The following is a 21936-nucleotide window of genomic DNA, read 5'->3' as shown; positions in this document are numbered from 1 at the left end:
GGTAAAAGCAAACAGCAAATGCATGCATGTTTACAAACCTTTATCAAAGACAGTCTGTGCCTTTATTTTTGACTATGGCTTTGTCTGCCAGTCCCTGACATTGTAGTCCAAACTGTTACCAAACCTCATACAGTATAAAAACTACAATAGCTAGTTGCACGAAGTCGTCCAATTAGAGCCATCTGAGAGATGAGGGACATGGATTACAGCCAAAAGGAACTGCGCAAACAAATATGAGGGTGTATTTACTTAGTGAATAACCAATTACCAAGAGAGAAGTCATAGATTGACGTCTGAAGCCACCAATAATGTTTGCGAAAAAGAATAATATTTATCTCTCACTTCTCGTTGATGGCGACTGTTTTGGTGAGTTGCACAGAAAGTTTATTAGAAATACTGTAGGCAGAGTTTATTTCAACGAAATGAATAAATAAATAGCAAAATCTTAAAGGTGCATAGGAAAAAGGCGAAGTTGTCTTGCCTTCTTCAGTTTCGAATGACATGTCAGATCGCATACAAATTTCATTGTTGGCGTTTAGTTTTCTTACCAGCTTGAGCAAGAGACGAAGGCATAGGCTCTTTCTTTCATTCTTTCATTTCATTGTATTGTATAAAATTGTATAAAAATTTGCTCCTCGTGACATGTTTTAATATTTTCTGCTTCGGCAAGATCCAATACTTGTCGATTTTTAAACTGTGTTTCTGTCAGCTCGACACTTCTGTGTTTTGACTAAGCCTTTGCCAAATTAGGTTGCGTTTTCCAAATCAATGGGATCGTGTATTACTATGTAAGTATTTCGTTATAAACCAAATCAGTCGGCAGTAATATAGTTAGCTGTCGATGCTGGGTATAACTATTTGTGAGATATTTTCGTGATTTTAACTTATGCGAGTGAGTTATCGTCCTTTCACGGTATTGAATGAATGAGCGCAAATGCGCACGCGCGATGTCCTGAACGTTTATAAACAAGGCCTGCATCACATGACGCTGTTGCGAAATTGAATGGAAAAAGTTATCTCTCTAATTTTACTCATTATGATGGTACGTTGTTTATACAATTATATGAGTGTTACTTTTTTTGTAATAGCTGCTCTCAATTTACAACACAAATGTTGACAAATGGCATAGGCGTAATTGGTTCTGCGTAAGAAAAATCGCCCAGCTCTCCATCCTTCCCTTCCTCATCGCACCCCCTTTTTCCCCACTTCAACGCCGCTTTCCAATGTTGTACACCAGGGTACACTGTCCCGCGAAAGTCTCGTAAAATCATCCTATTGTCCCGCATTTGGGTATTTTAAATGTGGTCACCCTAGTAACACAACAGTTGTATTGTGCTCACATTCAATAACTTTGTTAATAAAACGTTAATGAATGAATGAATGTGTGTGTGTGTTTGTATCCAGTCAGATGACCTAAAGAAGCATTATAACATGGTGTGGGAAATTAAGAGTCCCCTGAGCACCAGCAGTAGAATGTTGGATATCACAGGGCCAGAGGCAAGTAGAGAACAGGGCTTGGACCTTCTCCAGTGTGAAGAACACCTGCCCTCCTCCCTCGGATGCCCCACCAGTGACAGCCACATGGAATATGGTAATAATAAGCCAATGTCATGTTTATGATGTGATTATAGATGTGTAATGTAGGCTATGCTTTATACAGGTAAATATTATGGTCAATTATTACCATACTTTGAAATTATAAAGCACCTTTTGTACATCATTAAGCAGAGTGATACAAATACATAATTCCTGATTTACTGTGAAACATCGTGCTTTTAGATCTCTGTTCATTCTAGCTATTCTGTTTACATATTTAACCCCGTAAAGGAGCTCTGAACCTAGTTATTATATTTCTGTAATTTCACCTTAGATGACCTCCCGGAGCTGGAGGAGGTGGAGGAGGACCAGACAGCCCCCGCCGTGTTTCAGGTGGGGGCGGGGGTGTCCCATCAGGAACGTGACGGACATAGTCATACGGCCGGGCCCCTGGACACACACTGGCTCACACAGCTAGCTCACATCGCCACAGGCCCCCAGAGTCCCCTGCTACAGGGTTCCACTCAGGTCGTCAGGTAGGGTTGTTACTGTAACACACACACACACACACACACACACACACACACACACACACACACACACACACACACACACACACACACCTGCTCCCGTTTTAATACTTCATAACTGTCCATTTCGAACTACCCCAGGTCAACTCCCGTCCACATCTTTGGCATCAGTAGTAACCTCCATTCCTACGCACGGCCTCCCCACACCCGGCCTCCCCTGACCTCCAGCAGCCTGCCCTCTAGAGGCCAACACAGGGAGCGCAGCAGGCGAGTCAGGGTAAGAGCTGTTATTTTTGATTTTATTTTATTTAGGCATGTCAGTTAATTAAGAACTAGGCAAGTCAGTTAAGAACAAATTCTTATTTACATTGATGGCCTACCCCAGCCAAACCCAGACGACGCTGGGCCAATTGTGCGCCGCCCTCTGGGACTACCAATCACGGCCGGATGTGATTCAGCCTGGATTCAAACCAGGGACTGTAGTGTCGCCTCTTGCACCGAGATGCAGTGCCTTAGACCGCTGCGCCATCCGGGAGCACGTTATGCTACACTAAATTCACTGGTGAATTTACACTGGACCAGTGCAGCAAACGCACTGCTTTTACCGAGAATATTAAGTCAATTATACAATTCCAAGTCGATCGTCTTTCCCCGTGAATTTGAAATAGGGAGTTGTTTGAGAATGTAAGTGACAGTTAGCTAGCTAACTAACTGATCCTGCTGTCGTGACAACCCCCTCTGGTCTCTCTCCTCTCTACAGGTCAGTAGTGAGTGTGAGTCTGCTGTGTCCTGTCACTCCTCTGTGTCTGATGACGAGGACATGGGCTGGAGCCACTCCTGGCCACCTACTGCATGGCACTGCTTCCTCAAAGGTACATATATATATATATATACATATATACAGTATATATTTATTTATTTATTCATATATACTGTATATATATGCACTTATCGGCCAGTTTATTAGCTACGTGTCTGTGGCTTGCTATTTAAAGCAGGCAGACAGATATCGAGGCATTCAGTTAGAATGAGCAAAACGAGTGCCCATATCAACTTTGAGCATGGCATGATCGTCACTGTTACTATCTCAGAATCGGCCGCCCTCATGGGCTTTTCAAGCACGACCGTGTCTAAGGTTTACAGAGAATGGTGCAACAAACACAAACCATCCAGTCAGCAGCAGCCCTGATGGCGAAAACAGCTTGTTGATGAGAGAGGTCGAAGGAGAATGGCAAGAATCGTGTACGCTAACAGGTAGACGCAAACCGACAAATCATTTGCAGTACAACAGTGGTGTGCAGAACGGCATCTCAGAATGCACAACTCGTCGATCCTTGTCACGGATGGGCTATTACAGCAGACGACCACACCGGGTTCCACTCCTATCAAATAAAAATAAGAAGTGGCTCCAGTGGGCACGTGATCATACTGGACAACTGAGGAGTGGAAACATATCGCCTGGCTCGACGAATCCCGGTTCCTGTTGCGTCAAGCTCGATTTAGCGTAAGCAGCATGAGTCCATGGACACATCCTGCCTGGTGTCAACAGTACAGGCTGGTGGTGTACTGGTGTAGGGAATGTTTTCCTGGTACACATTAGATCCCTTGATACCAATTGGGCATGGATTCTACAAGCTTTTCCGACAGCTTGTAGAATCCATGCCCGAATAATTCAGGCCGTTCTGGGGGCAAAGGGAGGGCCGACCTGGTACTAAATGTACTTAATAAACTGGGCACTGACTGTCTATGTGATCACTTCCGGGACCGAACGCCTGACCTTGTTGTGTAATGACCATTAATCCATTTTCTATAAATTTCTTCCTGTGTCCTCAGGCACTCGTCTGCGGTTCCACAAGGGTTCTAGTGTGGAGTGGCAGGATGCTGAGAAACTGATGTCAGACGAAGACTCAGACGATGAGGCAGAGGCTATAACCCGCCCCCTGAAGGTACAGTACATACTCATTTAGAGGCAAAATCACATCCCCTGAAGGTACAATAATGCCTAGCTCAGTGGACTAATGTGTTCCTGAGTAACACAGTTTAACTGAAATTCTTTAATATGGTCTCCTATCATCTCCTATCTCCCTATGAGCGCCTTGTGAGTAAAGTTCTCCATCAATAACTCTGTTGTGTCTTGTCCTCAGGGCTATGGTCGTGAGGGCCTGAGGCTGGTGTCCCACACAGAGAGCCGGGCGTTCGGCCAGTCCGTCCTCAAGCTGACCTTTGACCCAGGTGCCTGTGGGGAGTGTCTTCTGTCCGCTGAGTGTCAGCTGGACCACCCGTTCTACGTCAGAAACAAAGGTAGGAGGCCCGGGTGTGTGTGGGTGATGTGTGTGTAACGTATGTAAAGTATAAGGTGTATGTGTGTAACGTGTGTTTTCCTAACGTGTGTGTTCTTGTGGCAGGCTGGTCGTCGTTCAACCCCAGTCTGACTGTGGTGCAGTATGGGATCCCGTGCTATGAGGTGATGGTGGGAGACGTGTGTCTGCCTCCTGGACACAGAGATGCCGTCCACACTGACGACTCCCTGGTGTTCGACACATTCAGGAGGTAAAACCCCTCCGCGTTAGTTCAATAGCGGTAGTAGTGTCCATTCTGTACTTTACAAACCATGTGTGACACGCTGGATTTGAACCGCGGCTGTTCAAGACTGTGTTAGTCCCCCTGAGCTAAAGCCTCTCAGATCTCAGTGTGTGACTCTTCTTTGTGTTCCTGTGTTTTTCACATCAGTTATGACTTCACTCCCCTGGACTCGTCGGCGGTGTACGTCCTGAGCAGCATGGCCCGGCAGCGTAGGACCTCCCAGTCCGGCGGGGGCGCCGTCAGCCCCGACCAAGACACACACCGCAACAAGCTAATTAAGAGCCAGCAGGACTCGGGAGCAGCCGGCGGGGCTTCGCCCACGAAGTGCAAGCGGCCAATGAATGCATTCATGCTATTCGCAAAGAAGTTCAGGTTGGAGTACACCCAGATGTACCCTGGGAAGGACAACAGGTGTGTGTGCGCGTGTGCGCATTTGTGTGTGCAAAAAAATCCCCAAATTCCCTGGACTAATCAATCAAGTGAATGTAACACATTATTGTGTGTGTGTGTGTGTGTGTGCTGCCCTCAGAGCGATCAGTGTGATCCTGGGAGAGAAGTGGAAGAAGATGCGAGGAGAGGAGAGAAGGATGTACACCATGGAGGCCAAGGTTCTGGCTGACGAGCAGAAGAGACTCAACCCTGACTGCTGGAAACGCAAGAGAACCAACTCAGTGAGGAGAGCACACACACACACACACACACACACACACACACACACACACACACACACACACACACACACACACACACACACACACACACACACACACACACACACACACATAGCATATGAAGCCTCTTGCATGGTGGTCATTTCAATATCAGCCCCTTGAAACTGTTCCTAACCTTTCCTCTCTCTTTATCTTGTTCTCCGTTACAGGGTTCCCAGGGGAACTAAGAGGCGCAGACACACGAGAGAGAGGGATGAGGCAGATGACAGGAGAAAAGAGAGGGAGGCGATGGAGGGGAGGACAAACCGAGAAGAGGGGTGTATGGGGGGAGGCAGTACATGCTCAAACCGGCTACCACTCCTGAGCTGAGGAAGACGCACGCACGCACGCGCGCGCGCACACACACACACACACACACACACACACACACACACACACACACACACACACACACACACACACACACACACACACTTTAGAGCCAGCTACACTTCCTGTGACGTTACTCTACTGTGATTCGGGGTATGCTTGCTTTCTAAACAAATAGAGATTTATGTAAGAAGAAAAAAAATATATAGATATATACAGTATATATAATATACTAACTGTGCTTGAATATAGGATATTTTTTTAATGTCCGACTTGCCTTAATCTTCCAAAGCGAGAATGTATTCTTTTTAACTCATTTTGATTCATTTCAGGTCATTTCATACCTTATTGCTTGAAAAACATGAGCCCATGTGGTGCTGTAGAGTTGGGAAAGGGGAGGTGAAAACTAAAAGTCTATTTTTCAACCAGAGATCAGTCTAGGGAATTAAAAAAATGCTTCCGATTATTCTTATGCCTATATTTGTATAACTCGATATATTATTGCACAAAAAAAAACTATTTTTGACTTTGTACATGCAGAGGGGAAGGGAGGGAGGGGTGGGTGGGATATGTGCTTAACCTTGATTCTTGCTGTATTCCAAATGGACACCTACCCCTTAGGCACTTAAAAACTACACTCAAAAACAATATTTTGGTATTTGTTACATTAGTCCATTGTTGATACCAACATGTTTGCATGTCAGCAGCTTTCAAGATATTACCTTTCAAGAAGCAAAGTGTCACTTGTCACATCATAGTTTTTGATTGGATGTTTCCTTTAAAGTAGATCTTATTTATTCATCTCATATCTACACTGGTGTCTAGTGGGTAGGGGTTGGTTTGGAACTGGGCATATCTTACCCGGGTCAAGTGCACTGGGTGTGTGACAAACGAATAGGCCATATAATAATGACGTGTTATATTATAATGATGTTAACATACCTATGGGACAGACATGCATACTCTCACTGCAATTATGCACAGCATACACTTTATTTTCTGTATGACGGATATGTGTTGTGTACATCAATATGTAACATACAATTCAAGTATAGCTATATGCAAGTATCATTTCTGACTCAATCTCAGTTTAACTATCAAGATTGTGAAATTGATTTGATTAGTTTATTTATTTCTCTTCATCAATAATGTACAGGTCTTCCTGAAACTTGTACCCACAATGCTCTTGTATTATAGTATAAATAAAAGCATGGATTTAAACTTTTTTTTTGTGAAAGAGTTTGATTGGGGTAAAGGAAAGTTGACTGAGACGACGACAAGAGTCTGTTGTGATAGTAAATGACGAGGTTAAGGTTTAGAGAACATCTTTAGTCATCCTGTTCAAATATACAGTGCTCTTTATAATAATCTTATGACTACTCAAAAGTCCAAACTTTATAATGTTAAAAAAGATCAAAACATAAGAAATAAGCATTATCGATATTTGAACTCAATCATCAACACAGTAATACACCCCCCCCCCCCCCCCCCCCCCCCCCGAAAAAAACTGATGAAAATAAACAGCAATAATGTTTGTAAATGGCTAGAAAGCCAACTTCATAGTAAAATATCAAATCTAGATGTATAAATACATTTGGCCTTTTGATAGTGGTCAATTATTATTATTTACATAATATGAGATAATATTATATAATTTCACCTTTCCAACTGATTATCTCTTATTCTACATGTTTAACACCAGTATTTACACAAGTCATCCCCAAGAGCGAGAAGAAACATACAGTAGATAGAATGACAGAATATAGGAAGGATATGTATCCCTTTTAAGTAATTACATACAAATGAGACGTTTCAAAGGGATAGATAGTTCAATCAAATAACTCAAAAAGTTTTAACAAACTTTAAGCAAGACAGTGGTCACCTTTAAAAAAAAAGAGTACAGAACATTTGGCATTAGTCACAAAGACATAGTATCAAAACAGTTTTAAAGTACAACATGAATTACAAAAGGCACAGAATACCAGCCCCTAGTAGCCAGTTGCAACATCTGGTCAACAAACAGTATGTCTTAGTCTGTAAATTGGATGCGTAATCTCATGTATTTTGTAGCCAGCTAAGCCTATTAATCACAATCCACTAGTGGCTAGCTCACGTTGCAAACGACTGGCGCAAAAAAAAGGCAATTATCTCTCTCTCTCTCTCTCTCTCTCTCTCTCTCTCTCTCTCTCTCTCTCTCTCTCTCTCTCTCTCTCTCTCTCTCTCTCTCTCTCTCTCTCTCTCTCTCTCTCTCTCTCTCTCTCTCTCTCTCTCTCTCTCTCTCTCTCTCTCTCTCTCTCTCTCTCTCTCTCTCTCTCTCTCTCCTCTCTCTCTCTCTCTCTCTCTCTCTCTCTCTCTCTCTCTCTCTCTCTCTCTCTCTCTCTCTCTCTCTCTCTCTCTCTCTCTCTCTCTCTCTGGATGATTGAGATAGTGAAGGACATAGAGCACAGTGTATTTTCCAGCGTGTGTGGTGCTCCTTGTAGTGTGTATGTATGTGCGTGTGTCTCTGTGTGTGAGAGGTTACATGAGGGACTCCAGGCTCTCTGCTGCAGTGGTGGCCCCCAGGAGAACTGAACCATTGGTCTCAGGGGACTGTAGGGCCCTCTGGTCTTCCTGGCTGTCCACCAGACTCAACACGGCCCTGTACATGAACTGGTACTGCTCCTAGGAGTGGAGCAGTGAAAGACAGAATCAGTAAAGGGCTCAGCTCCCCTAAATGAGATGTTAGCTCCCCTAAATGCAACAAAAGTCCCCACATGTTTTTGTGGGGGGGTCTTTGGTGAAAAAAAATTGTGAAAAAAATGGCGCTTCACCATCTGGCAGTTTGACGGAAGAATCTGGGTTCTGCGGATGCCAGGAGAATACCTGCCAGAATGCATAGTGCTAACTGTAAAGTTTGGTGGAGGAGGCATAATGTTTTTATGGTTTAGGCTTAGGCTTAGTAGAGCGTTTACCCACCTTTTTCATAAAAATGCATTGAAGGTATTGGGAGCGTTACTTTTTTCACCGCGACCGGCAATCAGAGTTTACTCACCTTTTATTTATTTTTTACAAGTACACACTGGCTACTGGTAGGCCTATTTGAAGTTCACATTATAGCCTCGTTTTGTAAGTTGACCTTGTGTGTTAGGCTGTCCATCCCGTTTTTGCCAGGACACTTTCAGCCTCATTTTAGGTGTCCTGACTTTTTAGGCTACCAAAAAGGTCAATTTGTCAGCAAGACGCATCAATGATTGTAGACCTAATGAATGGCAATCGCTGGATGTCATTAGGCATACTTTCTGGTGCTGGAAATATTTTGGAGTGGACATAGATGCACAGGTAGCCTACTTTTGAAGTTATTTGTTTGACAAAATTTGATCAGTTGAAAATATCATGACTGGTTGTGTTCATGCCACATTAAATGTAACTAATTTTACTGTTTAAATTACGTCTTTATTATTAGGCCAAAGCAAGCGCATGCACTCAATAGAGACCCCGCCGAATGTCATGTTGTCATTCGCACTCTGGCCAGGTGTGTGTGGGAGCTATTTGTGAGCAGTGTGTGAGTGAGCTAACTGTGTATGGTGTGCAGGTGTGTGTGTAAGCTAACTTTGTGAGCTATGTGAGCTGTTTGTGTAAGCTGTTTGTGTAAGGTGTGAGTGTGAGTCTGTGTGTGTGCGTGCGTGCAACCTGGACTCAGAGGTAGGCGTAACATAGTAAACTAAAATCCGTCAGACCCAAATGAGTGTGATATGTTCTGTTTGGTATGGTATTTATTCATTTGTGGATGTCCATAATCCATTTCTTATTATATGTTATGAATTATAATTTGTATGATATGTTACGAATTGCATTTCGTACAATATGTTACGAATTTGTGTTTACGTATGATATGTTAGAAATTCCAATTTGTTGTGGCTCATGTTAGCGAATTACAATTCATTTGATATGTTACGAATTACAATTCGTATGATATGTTACGAATTGCAATTAGTTGTGGCTCTCGTTAGCTCGGTGGCTAATGCCAACATTAGCTAGGTTGCTAACATTAGGTGGCTAGGGGTAAATGGTTAGGTTTAGGAGTTAGGTTAAAGTGTTAAGTTTAGGGTTTGGGTAAGGGTAAGGGTTAGCTAACATGCTAAGTAGTTGCAAAGTAGCTAAAAAGTAGAAAGTAGTTGCAAAGTTGCTAAAGTTGTCTGTGATGAGATCTGAAAACGCAACCTTTGGATTGATAGATGTTCACGTTAAACGACCACCCATCCACCCCGACCAACACCTGTCCTTCTGTTTTTGCCTAAGTAACCTTCTGTCTTATGTAACCATACCAAACGTAACAATCATACTAATTTGAATGTCCCGAATTTTCGTTTACTATGTTACGTCTAGTCTATATAATCAGCCTGGTGTGAGTGTGTATGTGTCTATGTTTGAGCTGTGCTATGTTCCCTGGGTTTCTGTGTAGTGTGTGTGCTGTTCCAGGACATACCATGTCGTTGAAGACACCAGGCCTCATGAGGTTGGTCATGCGTGCCACCTGGTACACATCCACAGAGCCCTGCTGCTCCAGCTGCTGTGCCAGGGTGTTGAGGGCACAGAACAGCCCCGCCATCGAGCCACCCAGCCTAACACAGACACAGACAGGGGAAAGTATGCTATGTACCAACTACAGAAACAACACCCACGTCTTTGTCTCAAACACAGAATGAACCAACTACTCCTGGAACAGAAAGCACTTTATATGGTGAATTGGTGAAATCAGTTCCCATCAGTGAGTTAACACACTCTTCAAATAAGATTGCTCGCACCCTACCAGCTCTCATCTGACCTCCCAACCCCAGAGAACACAGAGGGAACAGAGAAGACTTGAGGAACAGAGGAGAGCAGTAACTCACCGGTCATGTACGACTATGGTTCCTTCTCTCTGTCTGCTGTCCTCTGTGATAATGTTGAGCAGCTGGAAGGTGCCGCTGACAGGGCTGTCTGGGTTGGGCCAGCAGGGGGACATGTACTGACGCACCTCCAGGACATAGTTATCCTGGGGAAAGAGAGAGTGAGGAGTGTGGGTGTGGGAATATGTAGTTCTCGTTTGTGTGTGGTCCTCATTTGTGTGTGTGTGTGTCTAGTTTGATCTGTGTGTGTGGTTTGATCTCTCCCAGCTAGCACATTTGGTTCCTTGGAAGTTGTGGGAACGTATGTTTTTGGTTTCACATTGGTTGTGGGAACAAAGCCAATATGCTTTCTGACCGATAAAACCGTTTTTTAAACGTTCTGAGAACAGAAGTGAAAATGTTGCCTGTTCTGGGAATGTTTATTTTTAGTTTGTAGCCAGGGAGGCTCTGAGAGCGTTTTACTCTGGTTCCTTGAACGTTTCCCCAAAAGGTTGTATTAACCCTCTGAGAAATTTTGAGTTTTTTTAATAACTTCCTTAAAAATGTTCACTGAATGTTTCAATAAGACTTTTAATAACACTGCTAGATTATTTTGGGTTCAAAACATGTTTGAACTCCAAGCACAGATAGGACACATGGAAATTAATTTCCTTAGTAGCCCTTTCCTGCAGTCAAATGACCAAATCACCTTCTAGTTGCCTAATGGGTGGAATGTTATTAATACTTTTCATAATTTCATAATCAATAAACATTATTTAAAAAAACAGATGAAAATTCGGTTTCTATGTGAAACGGTTGTGTTATATTTCAGTCTTCTGTGATGTATATAAAGTGGACATTGGGATGCAAACTCAAAATGTTCTACATTTCAACTCTATATCTGACATACAGGTGTCTTCTTTTTTTTAAGCCCATAACCACGTGTGTGAGGTGTATACTTTTGTTTCAGAGTAGATTTGCTTAAGACTACCAATAAGCACTCTGTGAAACAAGAACTCACTAAGATCAGATGTGGACAACTAGTGGGCGCGGCCAACACACTTAACAAGATAGAGGATAGAGAGAGTTCTGTTGATGCTGAGAAAGGAATGTTTACGTTTTCAAATAACTTTCTTAGAACGTTCTCTAAACATTACAAACACTTTCTTGTGTTTTTATGGAACGTTTTCTTAACGTTCATGGAACAATTTGAGAACATGACTTTAAATAGAACCACAAGGAAACCTGTAGGAAACGTTATGCTGAAGTACTGAAATTCTCACAGAAAAACTTGTTTCTCAACGTTCTCTCAACTATCTGAGAACATTCCCAATGCCAAACTAGTTGGAGAACATAACCAACATTGAAATTAAATGTAACCACGTTTGAACTTTTAGGAAATGTTCTGTTAAAGTAATGAAATACCAAGAAAATAATGTTTTTTTTGTCAAGTTCCTTAAATGTGCCGAGAATGTTTCAAAGGCAAGCAACTATCCTGCACTATTCCCAGAAGGTTGTGGAAAGGTTGAATGAAAACAACCATAGGACAGCCATGCTCTCACCAAGCTCCCACCAAGAACGTTATGTTGCTAGCTGGGCTAGCTTGGCTGTGTGTGGTTGGATCTGTGTGTGTATGCGTGCGTGAGCGTACACGTGTGAGTGTGTGTGGTTGGATCTCACCTGTGTGGCCTCCAGTAAGAAGTCGTGGACCACCAGTCTCTCCTCGTTGGCCAGACAGATGTGGTCCTCTCCAGAGAACGACACTATGAAACCCTCACAGCTGATTGGCTGATCCTTACTGGGCCAATACACACAAGACTCCTCCCCCTCGCGCTGATAAGACACAATGGAGACAGCGTTATAGGTGTGAAACTGTTGACCTGTGTGTGTGTGTGTGTGTGTGTGTGTGTGTGTGTGTATGTGTGTGTGTGTGTGTGTGTGTGTGTGTGTGTGTGTGTGTGTGTGTGTGTGTGTGTGTGTGTGTGTGTGTGAAGTGCTACCTGCTCACCTGTGCTGTGTGTGTGTCAGGCAGGGAGATGATGAGCTGTGAGTTGTGGTCCCAGACCATTCTCCAGAAGTCAGAGACAGTGGAGGGGAGAGGAGACTGGGTCAGGATAAACTCCCTGCTCTTGTGGTAACCCTGGAACACAGCACAGACACAGTCAAAATAAACAACATGAATCTGGAACACACATATGACTTTGCTTCTACATGATTTATGAGTGTACAAAACATTGGGAACAACTTTTGCACCCCTTTTGCCCTCAGAACAGCCTCAATTCGTCGGGGCATGGTGTCGAAAGCGATCCACAGGGACAGTTGTGTCAAGTTGGCTGGATGTACAATACTTTGGGTGGTGGACCATTCTTGATACACATGGGAAACTGTTGAGCGTGATAAACCCAGTAGCATTGCAGTTCTTGATGTAACGGATGTGAAATGGCTAGCTAGTTAGCGGGTCCGCGCTAGTAGCGTTTCAATCAGTTACGTCACTTGCTCTGAAACCTGTTAGTAGTGTTGCCCCTTGCTCTGCAAGGGCCGTGGCTTTTGTGGAGCGATGGGTAACAACGCTTCGTGGGTGACTGTTGTTGATGTGTGCAGAGGGTCCCTGGTTCGCGCCCGTGTCGGGGCGAGGGGACGGTTTAAAGTTATACTGTTACATTGACACACTCAAACCAGTGTCCCTGGCACATACTACCATACCTTCTTCAAAGGCACTTACATATTTTGTCTTGTCCATTCACCCTCTGAATGACACACAATCCATGTCTCAATTGTCTCAAGGCTTAAAATCCTTTCTTAACCTGTCTCCCCCCCCTTCCTCTACACTGACTGAAGTGGATTTAATAGGTGACATCAATAAGGGATCATTGCTTTCACCTGGATTCACCATGTCAGTCTATGTCACGGAAAGAGCAGGTGTTCCTAATGTTTTGTACAGTCAGTGTATGTAGTGTTTATGAAGACCTTATGAATGCTCTATAAAGCATTTATAAGGGGTCCTTATCAAGTGGACAACCTTGTTCTTACCATGATATAGGACGCGTTGATGTAGTCTGAAGATTCTCCTTCCACTGGACATGACAGACATACTCTGGATCTCTCCACTGCAGCATAACACAGAGAAACACACAACCCAATCTATTCTTTTCAAGTGGTCCTAAAGTATGGCTTGCATTTATTCATTGAAAGATTTCTGGTTTGCCCAGATAAACTATTCCATTTTTTTTTTATTACTCCGAATCGAAATGTTCTTTGGCCTATTTCTCTTCTCCGCTGGGGTAAGACATAGATGGAGGAGACCCTCTTCCTGGTATTGACTGAATGGCTGTCTCTAACCCACCATATCATGTTGTGCGTGTTTGGCTACTTCAACTCACCCGGCATGAGAGAGGAGGTCCTGTTTTTGTCAGCGTTTCCTTCCCTCAGGGCAGCGGCGTAGTCAGCTTGTCTGGCTCTGCACTGACTCACCAGCTATGCCACGACAGTAGTAAACATTACCACAACGCTACCAGATGAACCACACAACCAACACAATACCACCACGCCCGCTACACTTGATTCACCAATCAAGTCATGCCAGATCATTGACTACTTCAAGGAAAGGAGGACGGTTGTGTTGACGTATCCTCAATGTGTTTGAGCAGGTCCCAAGTCAGGGCCCTGAAAGTAGCACACTAGGGTGTAGGGTTTCCACTTGGGACAAACCCACATCTGTGTGTGTGTGCGTGTGTGTGTGTTCTGACCTTGAACTGTCTCTCCATGCGTGTCCTGCCGGAGGGCCCAGTGGTCAGCAGGTCCGAGACGTAGGAGTGGACCAGGCCAGAGGTCACCAGAGTGTCCCTGCTGACGATGGACTCCACCAGGGCATCATGGATAAACACATACTGCTCCTGTGGACCAGAGAGACATAACACAGAGAGAGACTTCACACTCACATCACCTACAGCAGCGCTGGGCCCGGTTGCATTTCAATCTCTAGCCCCTTCTCCTAGCTTCTATATGTTCAGAGTTTGCCCTTCTCCTTGTTCCTAATTGTTCAGAGTTTGCCTTTCTCCTAGCTCCTAATTGTTCAGAGTTTGCCTTTCTCCTTGCTCCTAATTGTTCAGAGTTTGCCTTTCTCCTTGCTCTTAATTGTTCAGAGTTTGCCTTTCTCCTAGCTCCTAATTGTTCAGAGTTTGCCTTTCTCCTAGCTCCCAATTGTTCAGAGTTTGCCTTTCTCTTTGCTCCTAATTGTTCAGAGTTTGCCTATTGAACAGAGCCTTGTTGCTTCCACCTTTCCAATACTTTCAGGTCTGTGTATATCAAAGCATGGCATAAAGGCGTCTGGTAGCCTGGTGGTTAAGAGCGTTGGGCCAGTAACCAAAAGGTTGCTGGTTTGAATCCCCAAGCTGACTAGGTGAAACATCTATCGATGTGCCCTTGAGCAAGGCAATTAACCCCAATTCAGTGTTTCCCAAACTCGTTCCTGGGGACCTCAAGGGCTGCACGTTTACTTTTTTGCCCTAGCACTAAACAGCTGATTAAAATAATCAAAACCCGATAATGAGTTTATTATTTGAATCGGCTGTGTAGTGCTAGGGCAAAAACCAAAACGTGCACCCCTTGGTTCACCCCAGGACAAGTTTGAGAAACGCTGCTCCTGTAAGTGTGTGCATTACCTCCGTCTGTACCAGGTAGTTCCTCTGTGTTCTGACGTGTTTGAGGAAGCCCAGTATGTTAACTGTTCCCTGGTCCTGGATCTGTTGCAACATGCTGTCCAGCACGATGTAGGTCCCTGTCCTCCCCACACCAGCACTACACACACACAAAGGACATACTGATGACGGAGAGTCCCACATCAACACGACGCTTCCCTTTTCAGAAATGAATACTTGGATATCCAACCTCCAGCACCAAGCCATTGGATCTGCATAGTGTTATTCAACCCTTTCTCAAGAAATATTTTTGCCAAGTCTTTCCTGCTGGTTGTTATTAACCCCCCCTCCCACACACCCAGCCCACCTGCAGTGTACGAGGACGGGGCCCATGTCCTGAGTCCTGGCCTGGGACGAGGCCCGCACGAAGGAGAGGACAGGCAGGGTGTATTCAGGCACGCCCATGTCAGGCCACTGGGTGTAGTGGTACTGGACCACCGTCCTCTCAGCACAGCGTCCCCTCTGGGAAGCCTGTAGGTACAACACACAGCAGGCAGGGTCAAACAGACTAGAGGCTCTGTGCACTGCAGTGCATCTTCTTCAAGGTGTGTGTGTGTGTGTGTGTGTGTGTGTGTGTGTGTGTGTGTGTGTGTGTGTGTGTGTGTGTGTGTGTGTGTGTGTGTGTGTGTGTGTGTGTGTGCGTGTGTGCGTGTGTGTGTCCAGGAAGGTACCTTTTGTGAGGTGTCTCTGAGGGTAAAGGTCCTCAGGGTATAGTAGGCCAGGGTCTTGGTTTCTTTTAGGGTCACCAGGAAATGACCGTACTCCTCCTGGTTCTCCATTGGCCAGTACTGGTCACACTTCCTCTGACATCACAGAGGGAGAGAGCCTCAGTCACACAAGGGTCAAAACCGTCATATAAAAGTAACATAAACATTTCACAAAATGTTCCATTTTTCTTTCTTCTTGAACCAATGTTTTCTGTTTAAACTGTGTTAAACTTTAACACAGTGCCCCAGCCTGCAGTCTGTCTGTGTGACTAACTAACCCGCCCCTTCTCCAACAGGTTGGTGATCATGACGATGACTCCAACATTCTCCTGCCACACCATCCTCCAGAAGTCCTCTGTTCCAGACTTCAGGGGCCCCTGGGCTGCGATGTAGGCCCTTGTACGCTCAAAACCCTGACAGGAACACACACACACACACAGATCAATCAATCAACCAATCATCCAGTCAATCTTTCATACTACCCCTCAGTCCGTATTTCTATACTAATCCCATTTACATAGTGTACGTACATGTTTAGTATTCGATATAGATATGAATGATATTAATGATTAGGAGAGGAGCTACTTACATCAACAAAGTTTGCATTGATGTAGTCTCCACCTTTTCCCTCTTCCAGTAGTTTGACTCTGCTGTGGTCATCTAGACCAACAAAGAGGGTTAATGAATAGTGCGTGTGTGTGTGTATGTGTGTGTATGTGTGTGTGTGTGAGTGACGTACAGGCCATGATGTTGATGTATCGGTTCTTGTTCTTGTTGTCTGGGTGGTTGGAGCTGTCAGTGGTGATGCCCATCTCCACCGTGCATGACTGCACCTCCTGTAAGAGAAACACACACCGGCACTCAGTCACACAACCCCGCCCAATGACCAATACACACATCCGCATGTACACACATCCGTACGTACACACACACACACACACACACACACACACACACACACACACACACACACACACACACACACACACACACACACACACACACACACACACACGCACACGCGCGCACACACACGCACACACGCGCACACACACACACACACACAACCCGGCCAGAGTCCAATTATCAAACAGAAGGTAGCATGCAAGAAGAACACAACAAACAAGAAAGCACTAAAATACATGACAGCAGACAGTACAGCTACTCAGAGATGTGATCCATGCAGCAAAGAAAGCACTATCCGTCAATTCCAATGATAGGATAAAGAGAAACGGTCTTCCTGATTCTGAGGCCAAACATCAAAGATTCAGGAAGTCCTGATGAATCAGGATAAGATGAGATCACATCTTTGATACCGTGCGCATATCTAATCTAACACAAAGGGAGTCTTACCTCATAACACTCTGTCACAATCTAATGGGGGGGGGAGGAAGGAGGGGCGGGGGGTGAGAATGGGAGGTGGAAGGGCGGTGGGGAGGAGGGGGTGAGAATGCAGAAGGCACAGCGATGAGGGGTCGGGGCGACACACAGTGACCAGTCAGTGCAGATACACAGACATGAGGAACAGCTCTGTGTGTGTGTGTGTGTGTGTGTGTGTGTGTGTGTGTGTGTGTGTGTGTGTGTGTGTGTGTGTGTGTGTGTGTGTGTGTGTGTGTGTGTGTGTGTGTGTGTGTGTGTGTGTGTGTGTGTGTGTGTGTGTGTATGCGTCTGGAGGTAGTGGCCATGCCTATTGACAGAGTCGCCTACTGATCCACACAGTTTTGCAAACTGTACGCCATGTCGACACCTAACATTCTATTGGAACATTGTCTTGGAATGAATGGGTGGTGTGAACATGGCACTAAAATGTCTACAAGGTTTGCCCAACTCTGTGTATCTATAGCCATGTACAGGGTTTGTTAGAGTAAGGTTACCTACAGAGACAGTGTAATGTGGTCCCTCACCCAAACACACAGTACACCCTCAACATGCTAACCCACAACCACAACAGTTACACTGAGATAGATAGGGACATCTAATACACATAGTAACATCTACAGACAATAACTACAATGGTACTCTAACCATTCTCATTGGCCCTTAAACAAACGTTTCTGTTTCAGACAGTGCCACCTTTCAGACAGGATGCCTCACTTACCAGTAGTGTTGAGTTCAGTTATAGTCTGAACTAACATAGACTTTTATTGATTAGAAAGGAATAATGACAGCTTTAGTAAGCAGTGAGGGTCAAATCCCAACCATGACTACAACACTATGTCTAGGTGATGTTAATACTGCTGGGGAGCGTTAAGAGTGTAACACATACAGTAGAATCAGGCTGATGTCTCCCTCACCTCAAACTCCTTGGAGAAGGTGTTGGTCTGGTGGAGCTCTGCCACGTGCTTCACAAACTGCTTCACTGACAGCGCCTCGTGCTCTTCTGGAAACACAGGCAGGAATGGATGAATGGACGAAGGTGTGTGTGTGGTGTGTGTGTGTGTGTGCGAGTGTGAGTGCGTGCGTTACCTGTGGCAAGCAGCAGAGGTGAAGACAGAGCAGAGATGACTTTGGGTGAGGCGGTGTCTTCAGTGTAGAAGTCAACCGTCTGGAAGCAGTTTCTGTTGAACAAACGTTGCAAATAGAAATATAATTAATAGAGCTGACACGACTCCCAATTCTACAGAGCAGACAATCATACCTGCTCTACACAATACATTTCTATCTGAACATACACTGTAAAAAAATGGCCTGTAATTGGCCAGTAAGTTATATTAGTGAAAACTAGGTGTTTCATATCACTTGCACTTCTAGAGGCCCAATCAAAGGCTTCCAAACTGTCCGTGATTTAAGGGCAAAACAGATCGAATGGACATGGGTAAATATTCAGCCATTAAAATACCCACTTCTACTCTGATCTGTTCCCTATATCTACATCGAACACAAATTTAAACACAACATGCAAAGTGTTGGTCCCATGTTTCATGAGCTGAAATAAAAGATCACAGACATTTTTCATTTGCACAAAAAATTTATTTCTCTCAAATTGTCACGTTCCTGACCTGTTTTCTGTTGTGTTGTATGTGTGTGATGGTCAGGGCGTGAGTTTTGGGTGGACAGTCTATGTTTTCCGTTCCTATGTTGGTTTTGGGTTGCCTGGTATGGCTCTTAATTAGAGGCAGGTGTTTTGCGTTTTCCTCTAATTGAGAGTCATATTAAGGTAGGTTGTTCTCACTGTTTGTTTGTGGGTGATTGTCGCTGTGTCTGTGTTCATTGCACCACAAGGTACTGTCTCGTCTCGTCTCGTTCGTTCGTTCGTTCGTTCGTTCGTTCGTTCGTTCGTTCCTGTTCATGTGTTCTTCGTTTTCATGTAAGTTCGTAGTTTAGGTCTGTCTAGTTCGTTTTGTTATTTTGTAAATTAGTCAAGTGTATTTCGTGTCTGTCTTCATCTTGCAATAAATCATTATGTATTCATCACCCGCTGCGCCTTGGTCTACTAACTATCCGAAAGACGACCGTTAAACAAATGTTGTGCACAAATTTGTTTACACCCCTGTTAGTTTGCATTTCTCCTTTGCCAAGATAATCCATCCACCTGACAGGTGTGGCATATCAAGAAGCTGATTAAACAGCATGATCATTACACAGGTGCATCTTGTGCTGGGGATAATATGTCACCAATTGAGCATGTTTGGGATGCTCTGGATCGACATGTACGACAGCGTGTTCCAGTTTCCGCCAATATCCAGTAACTTTGCACAGCCAATGGAGAAGGAGTCGGACAACATTCCACAGGCCACAATAAACAGCCTGATCAACTCAATGAGCTGCTCACACAATATTTCACCACAATGCACCATAATTAATACCGTAAAATACTGTGCATTTGATAGGTTTTGAAATTATAGAAAAGTCTTACAGTGTGCTGGAAAAACAAATGTACTGTATTTTACTGTGGAATGTATGGTAATCTACTGTATTCAGTTTATACAGTAAGTTACAGATGAAATGACAAAATGGCTAACAGTACAGTGTGCTAATCGTACCTCCAGTAGATGAGGATGCCGACCAGGACCAGTAGACAGATAATGGTGAGGGTGGATACCACAGCCAGAGGGACCACTGTCCTCCTCTCCCTCTCAGCAACACTTCCCACCATTTCTACCCTTGATTCATGGCTGCTGTTATTGATCTCTGGGGGGGAGAAAGAATCGGTTATTATTTACAGACTCGTATGCACACGCACACACCCTGGATTTGAAAAAACATCCTTTATTCATTTAAAATTTGTAGGAAATCTGTTACCACCTCATTGAGTACAAATGCCATAATCATATTTCCTCTGCTACACAAGGAAATCTCATATCGCTCTCGGAATAACATCACCTAACCCGCCACCATGATTGGAGAGTCCTGAGTGTACGTTACCTTTCCTCAGCTCCTCCACAGCCCTGCTGTCAGAGAGAAAAGGGACACGTAGATCTATACAAGGGATATGCAGCTCTATACCAGAGTTACCAGGCTCCACTTGGACCCCTCCACCTCCATCTCCAGACCCACTAGCCTCCCCCAGCACCACAGACCCCTGGAGATTGGCCCCGGCTCTGTCCACCTCGGACACACCACTACCAGTCTCACTCTCAAAGTAGAAGCTAGAGGACAGACCCCCTAAGTCACCGCTGCTCTCTTCCAGCGTCTCTCCCTCTGTTGGGTCCATGGCAGAGGCCGGTGTGAGTGAACGTAGGTCTGTCCCAAGGGAAAGTGTCGCCTCTCTCAGCCAGTCCTGACCTAGGTTGACCCCGTCCCCGTAGAGGCCAGAGCCTGAGCCACTGATGTCTGTCCGTCCAACCTGAGAGGTCACCCCGTGTCTGTCCGACCTGGGATCCTCTTCAGAGGGGTAGACAGAGGGGGAGAGGGTGGTGTCTTTTTCGGAGGGGGTGACAGACGGGTAGAGGGTTGCTGTCTCTTCTGAATGGCTGAGAGAACGGTGCAAGGGGGTGTAGCCCCCTTGGGAGGGTGTGAGAGAATCCTCTTCAGAGTGGGCGACAGAGGGGTACGGGGCTGGAAAGTTGAGAGGGTCTGTAGGCTGCTGAACCCAAGTCCCCCTCTGAAAGCTGGTATTGTCTGGAACAGAGTGTGAAAAATAAGCACCACACCGAATACTTCACAACACTACATCAGACCACCAGAGAGGAGCATAACATCCACAGAGTCTGAGCGGTTAAACAGAGCAGCCACCAGACAGCAGACTGGAGTCAGGGAGGAGCAGCCAGCTCACACACAGCAAGGCAGGTAAAGAGTCCCAGAAGGAGACATAAGATGTGACTCCTTATGATTCAAGGGAAGGAAGAGAGACTGGCAGAGGAATACCACCACCGCTGGGTACTGGTAGAAGACATGGATCTCTGAAGTACCAGCGTGTCCCAGTATGAACCGCTGGGCAGCCAAAGGATGAGAGAAAAGTCGAAAAGGGTAGATCACTGTAGACAGACACAAAGAGCTGGACTGTTACGGCACATCACCAGCGTAACCAACACCGGCCAGTAGAGCGCCACCACCATTATCACCATCGTAGGTCTAAGCGGCAATATCACCCTTATCGACAGCGCAGCAGGCAGAGAGAGGCAGATGGACAAAGCAGAGAGGTACAGGTCACACAACCATCACACAACCATCATACAAATGCCACACAACCAAAACACAACCTTCATACAACCATCATATGGGCATCATAAAGCCATCATACAACCATCAAACAACCCTCAAACAACCATCATACAACCATCATTCTACCCTCAAACAACCACCATACAACCAAACAATGTAAGAGTGCACTATACAGTACCACGTTTTGGCAACAGGAGGAGAGGCAAAGGCATAAAGGTCACGTGTCATGTATTTTATATGTACACACACAGACATTTACTGCACACATGCAGGGCTGCAGGGTACACAGGTGTTTCTTACCGGTGAATATGGGCTGGGTGGTGTGCTGTAAGACCTTGACGAGGCCTGAGGTAGTGGAGGAGCCGTAGGCCGTGGAGAGGGAGTTGCTGGGA

At 45.0% G+C, this 21936-nt stretch overlaps 2 protein-coding genes across 3 annotated transcripts in view; one reads left to right on the top strand and one right to left on the bottom strand.

The window, feature by feature from the left end:
* The first annotated feature begins 318 nt into the window (after positions 1 to 318).
* Positions 319 to 6914, top strand: LOC129865366 (HMG box-containing protein 1-like). Its single transcript, XM_055938105.1, has 11 exons — positions 319 to 366; positions 1405 to 1591; positions 1871 to 2072; positions 2208 to 2343; positions 2827 to 2938; positions 3900 to 4012; positions 4211 to 4367; positions 4472 to 4616; positions 4797 to 5060; positions 5179 to 5320; positions 5530 to 6914. The coding sequence occupies exons 1-11, from the start codon at positions 352 to 354 to the stop codon at positions 5545 to 5547; spliced, it is 1491 nt and encodes a 496-aa protein (XP_055794080.1). The 5' UTR covers positions 319 to 351; the 3' UTR covers positions 5548 to 6914.
* A 1121-nt stretch (positions 6915 to 8035) lies between these two features.
* Positions 8036 to 21936, bottom strand: part of LOC129865365 (receptor-type tyrosine-protein phosphatase zeta-like) — a 46527-nt gene continuing 32626 nt past the window's right edge. Inside the window, exons 11-29 of one of the 2 annotated variants that reach the window (XM_055938103.1) lie at positions 21845 to 21936; positions 19924 to 20071; positions 18407 to 18498; positions 18235 to 18320; positions 17294 to 17314; positions 16680 to 16776; positions 16530 to 16600; positions 16219 to 16353; positions 15905 to 16036; positions 15541 to 15704; positions 15198 to 15333; positions 14283 to 14429; positions 13917 to 14010; positions 13567 to 13643; positions 12545 to 12676; positions 12217 to 12369; positions 10561 to 10703; positions 10155 to 10290; positions 8036 to 8350 (exon numbers count right to left, since the gene is read on the bottom strand). The exon at positions 21845 to 21936 is cut by the window's right edge and continues 850 nt beyond it. In XM_055938103.1, the coding sequence (XP_055794078.1) occupies positions 8207 to 8350; positions 10155 to 10290; positions 10561 to 10703; positions 12217 to 12369; positions 12545 to 12676; positions 13567 to 13643; positions 13917 to 14010; positions 14283 to 14429; positions 15198 to 15333; positions 15541 to 15704; positions 15905 to 16036; positions 16219 to 16353; positions 16530 to 16600; positions 16680 to 16776; positions 17294 to 17314; positions 18235 to 18320; positions 18407 to 18498; positions 19924 to 20071; positions 21845 to 21936 (2200 nt within the window). In that variant the 3' untranslated portion in view covers positions 8036 to 8206. The remainder of the gene's footprint in view (positions 8351 to 10154; positions 10291 to 10560; positions 10704 to 12216; positions 12370 to 12544; positions 12677 to 13566; positions 13644 to 13916; positions 14011 to 14282; positions 14430 to 15197; positions 15334 to 15540; positions 15705 to 15904; positions 16037 to 16218; positions 16354 to 16529; positions 16601 to 16679; positions 16777 to 17293; positions 17315 to 18234; positions 18321 to 18406; positions 18499 to 19923; positions 20072 to 21844) is intronic. The other variant, XM_055938104.1, reaches the window with a different exon arrangement.

Source organism: Salvelinus fontinalis, chromosome 11 (assembly GCF_029448725.1).
Source record: "Salvelinus fontinalis isolate EN_2023a chromosome 11, ASM2944872v1, whole genome shotgun sequence".
NCBI classification, from domain to species: domain Eukaryota; kingdom Metazoa; phylum Chordata; class Actinopteri; order Salmoniformes; family Salmonidae; genus Salvelinus; species Salvelinus fontinalis.
Note: the sequence above shows the minus strand (reverse complement) of the source record. Positions and strands in the feature narration are given on the sequence as shown.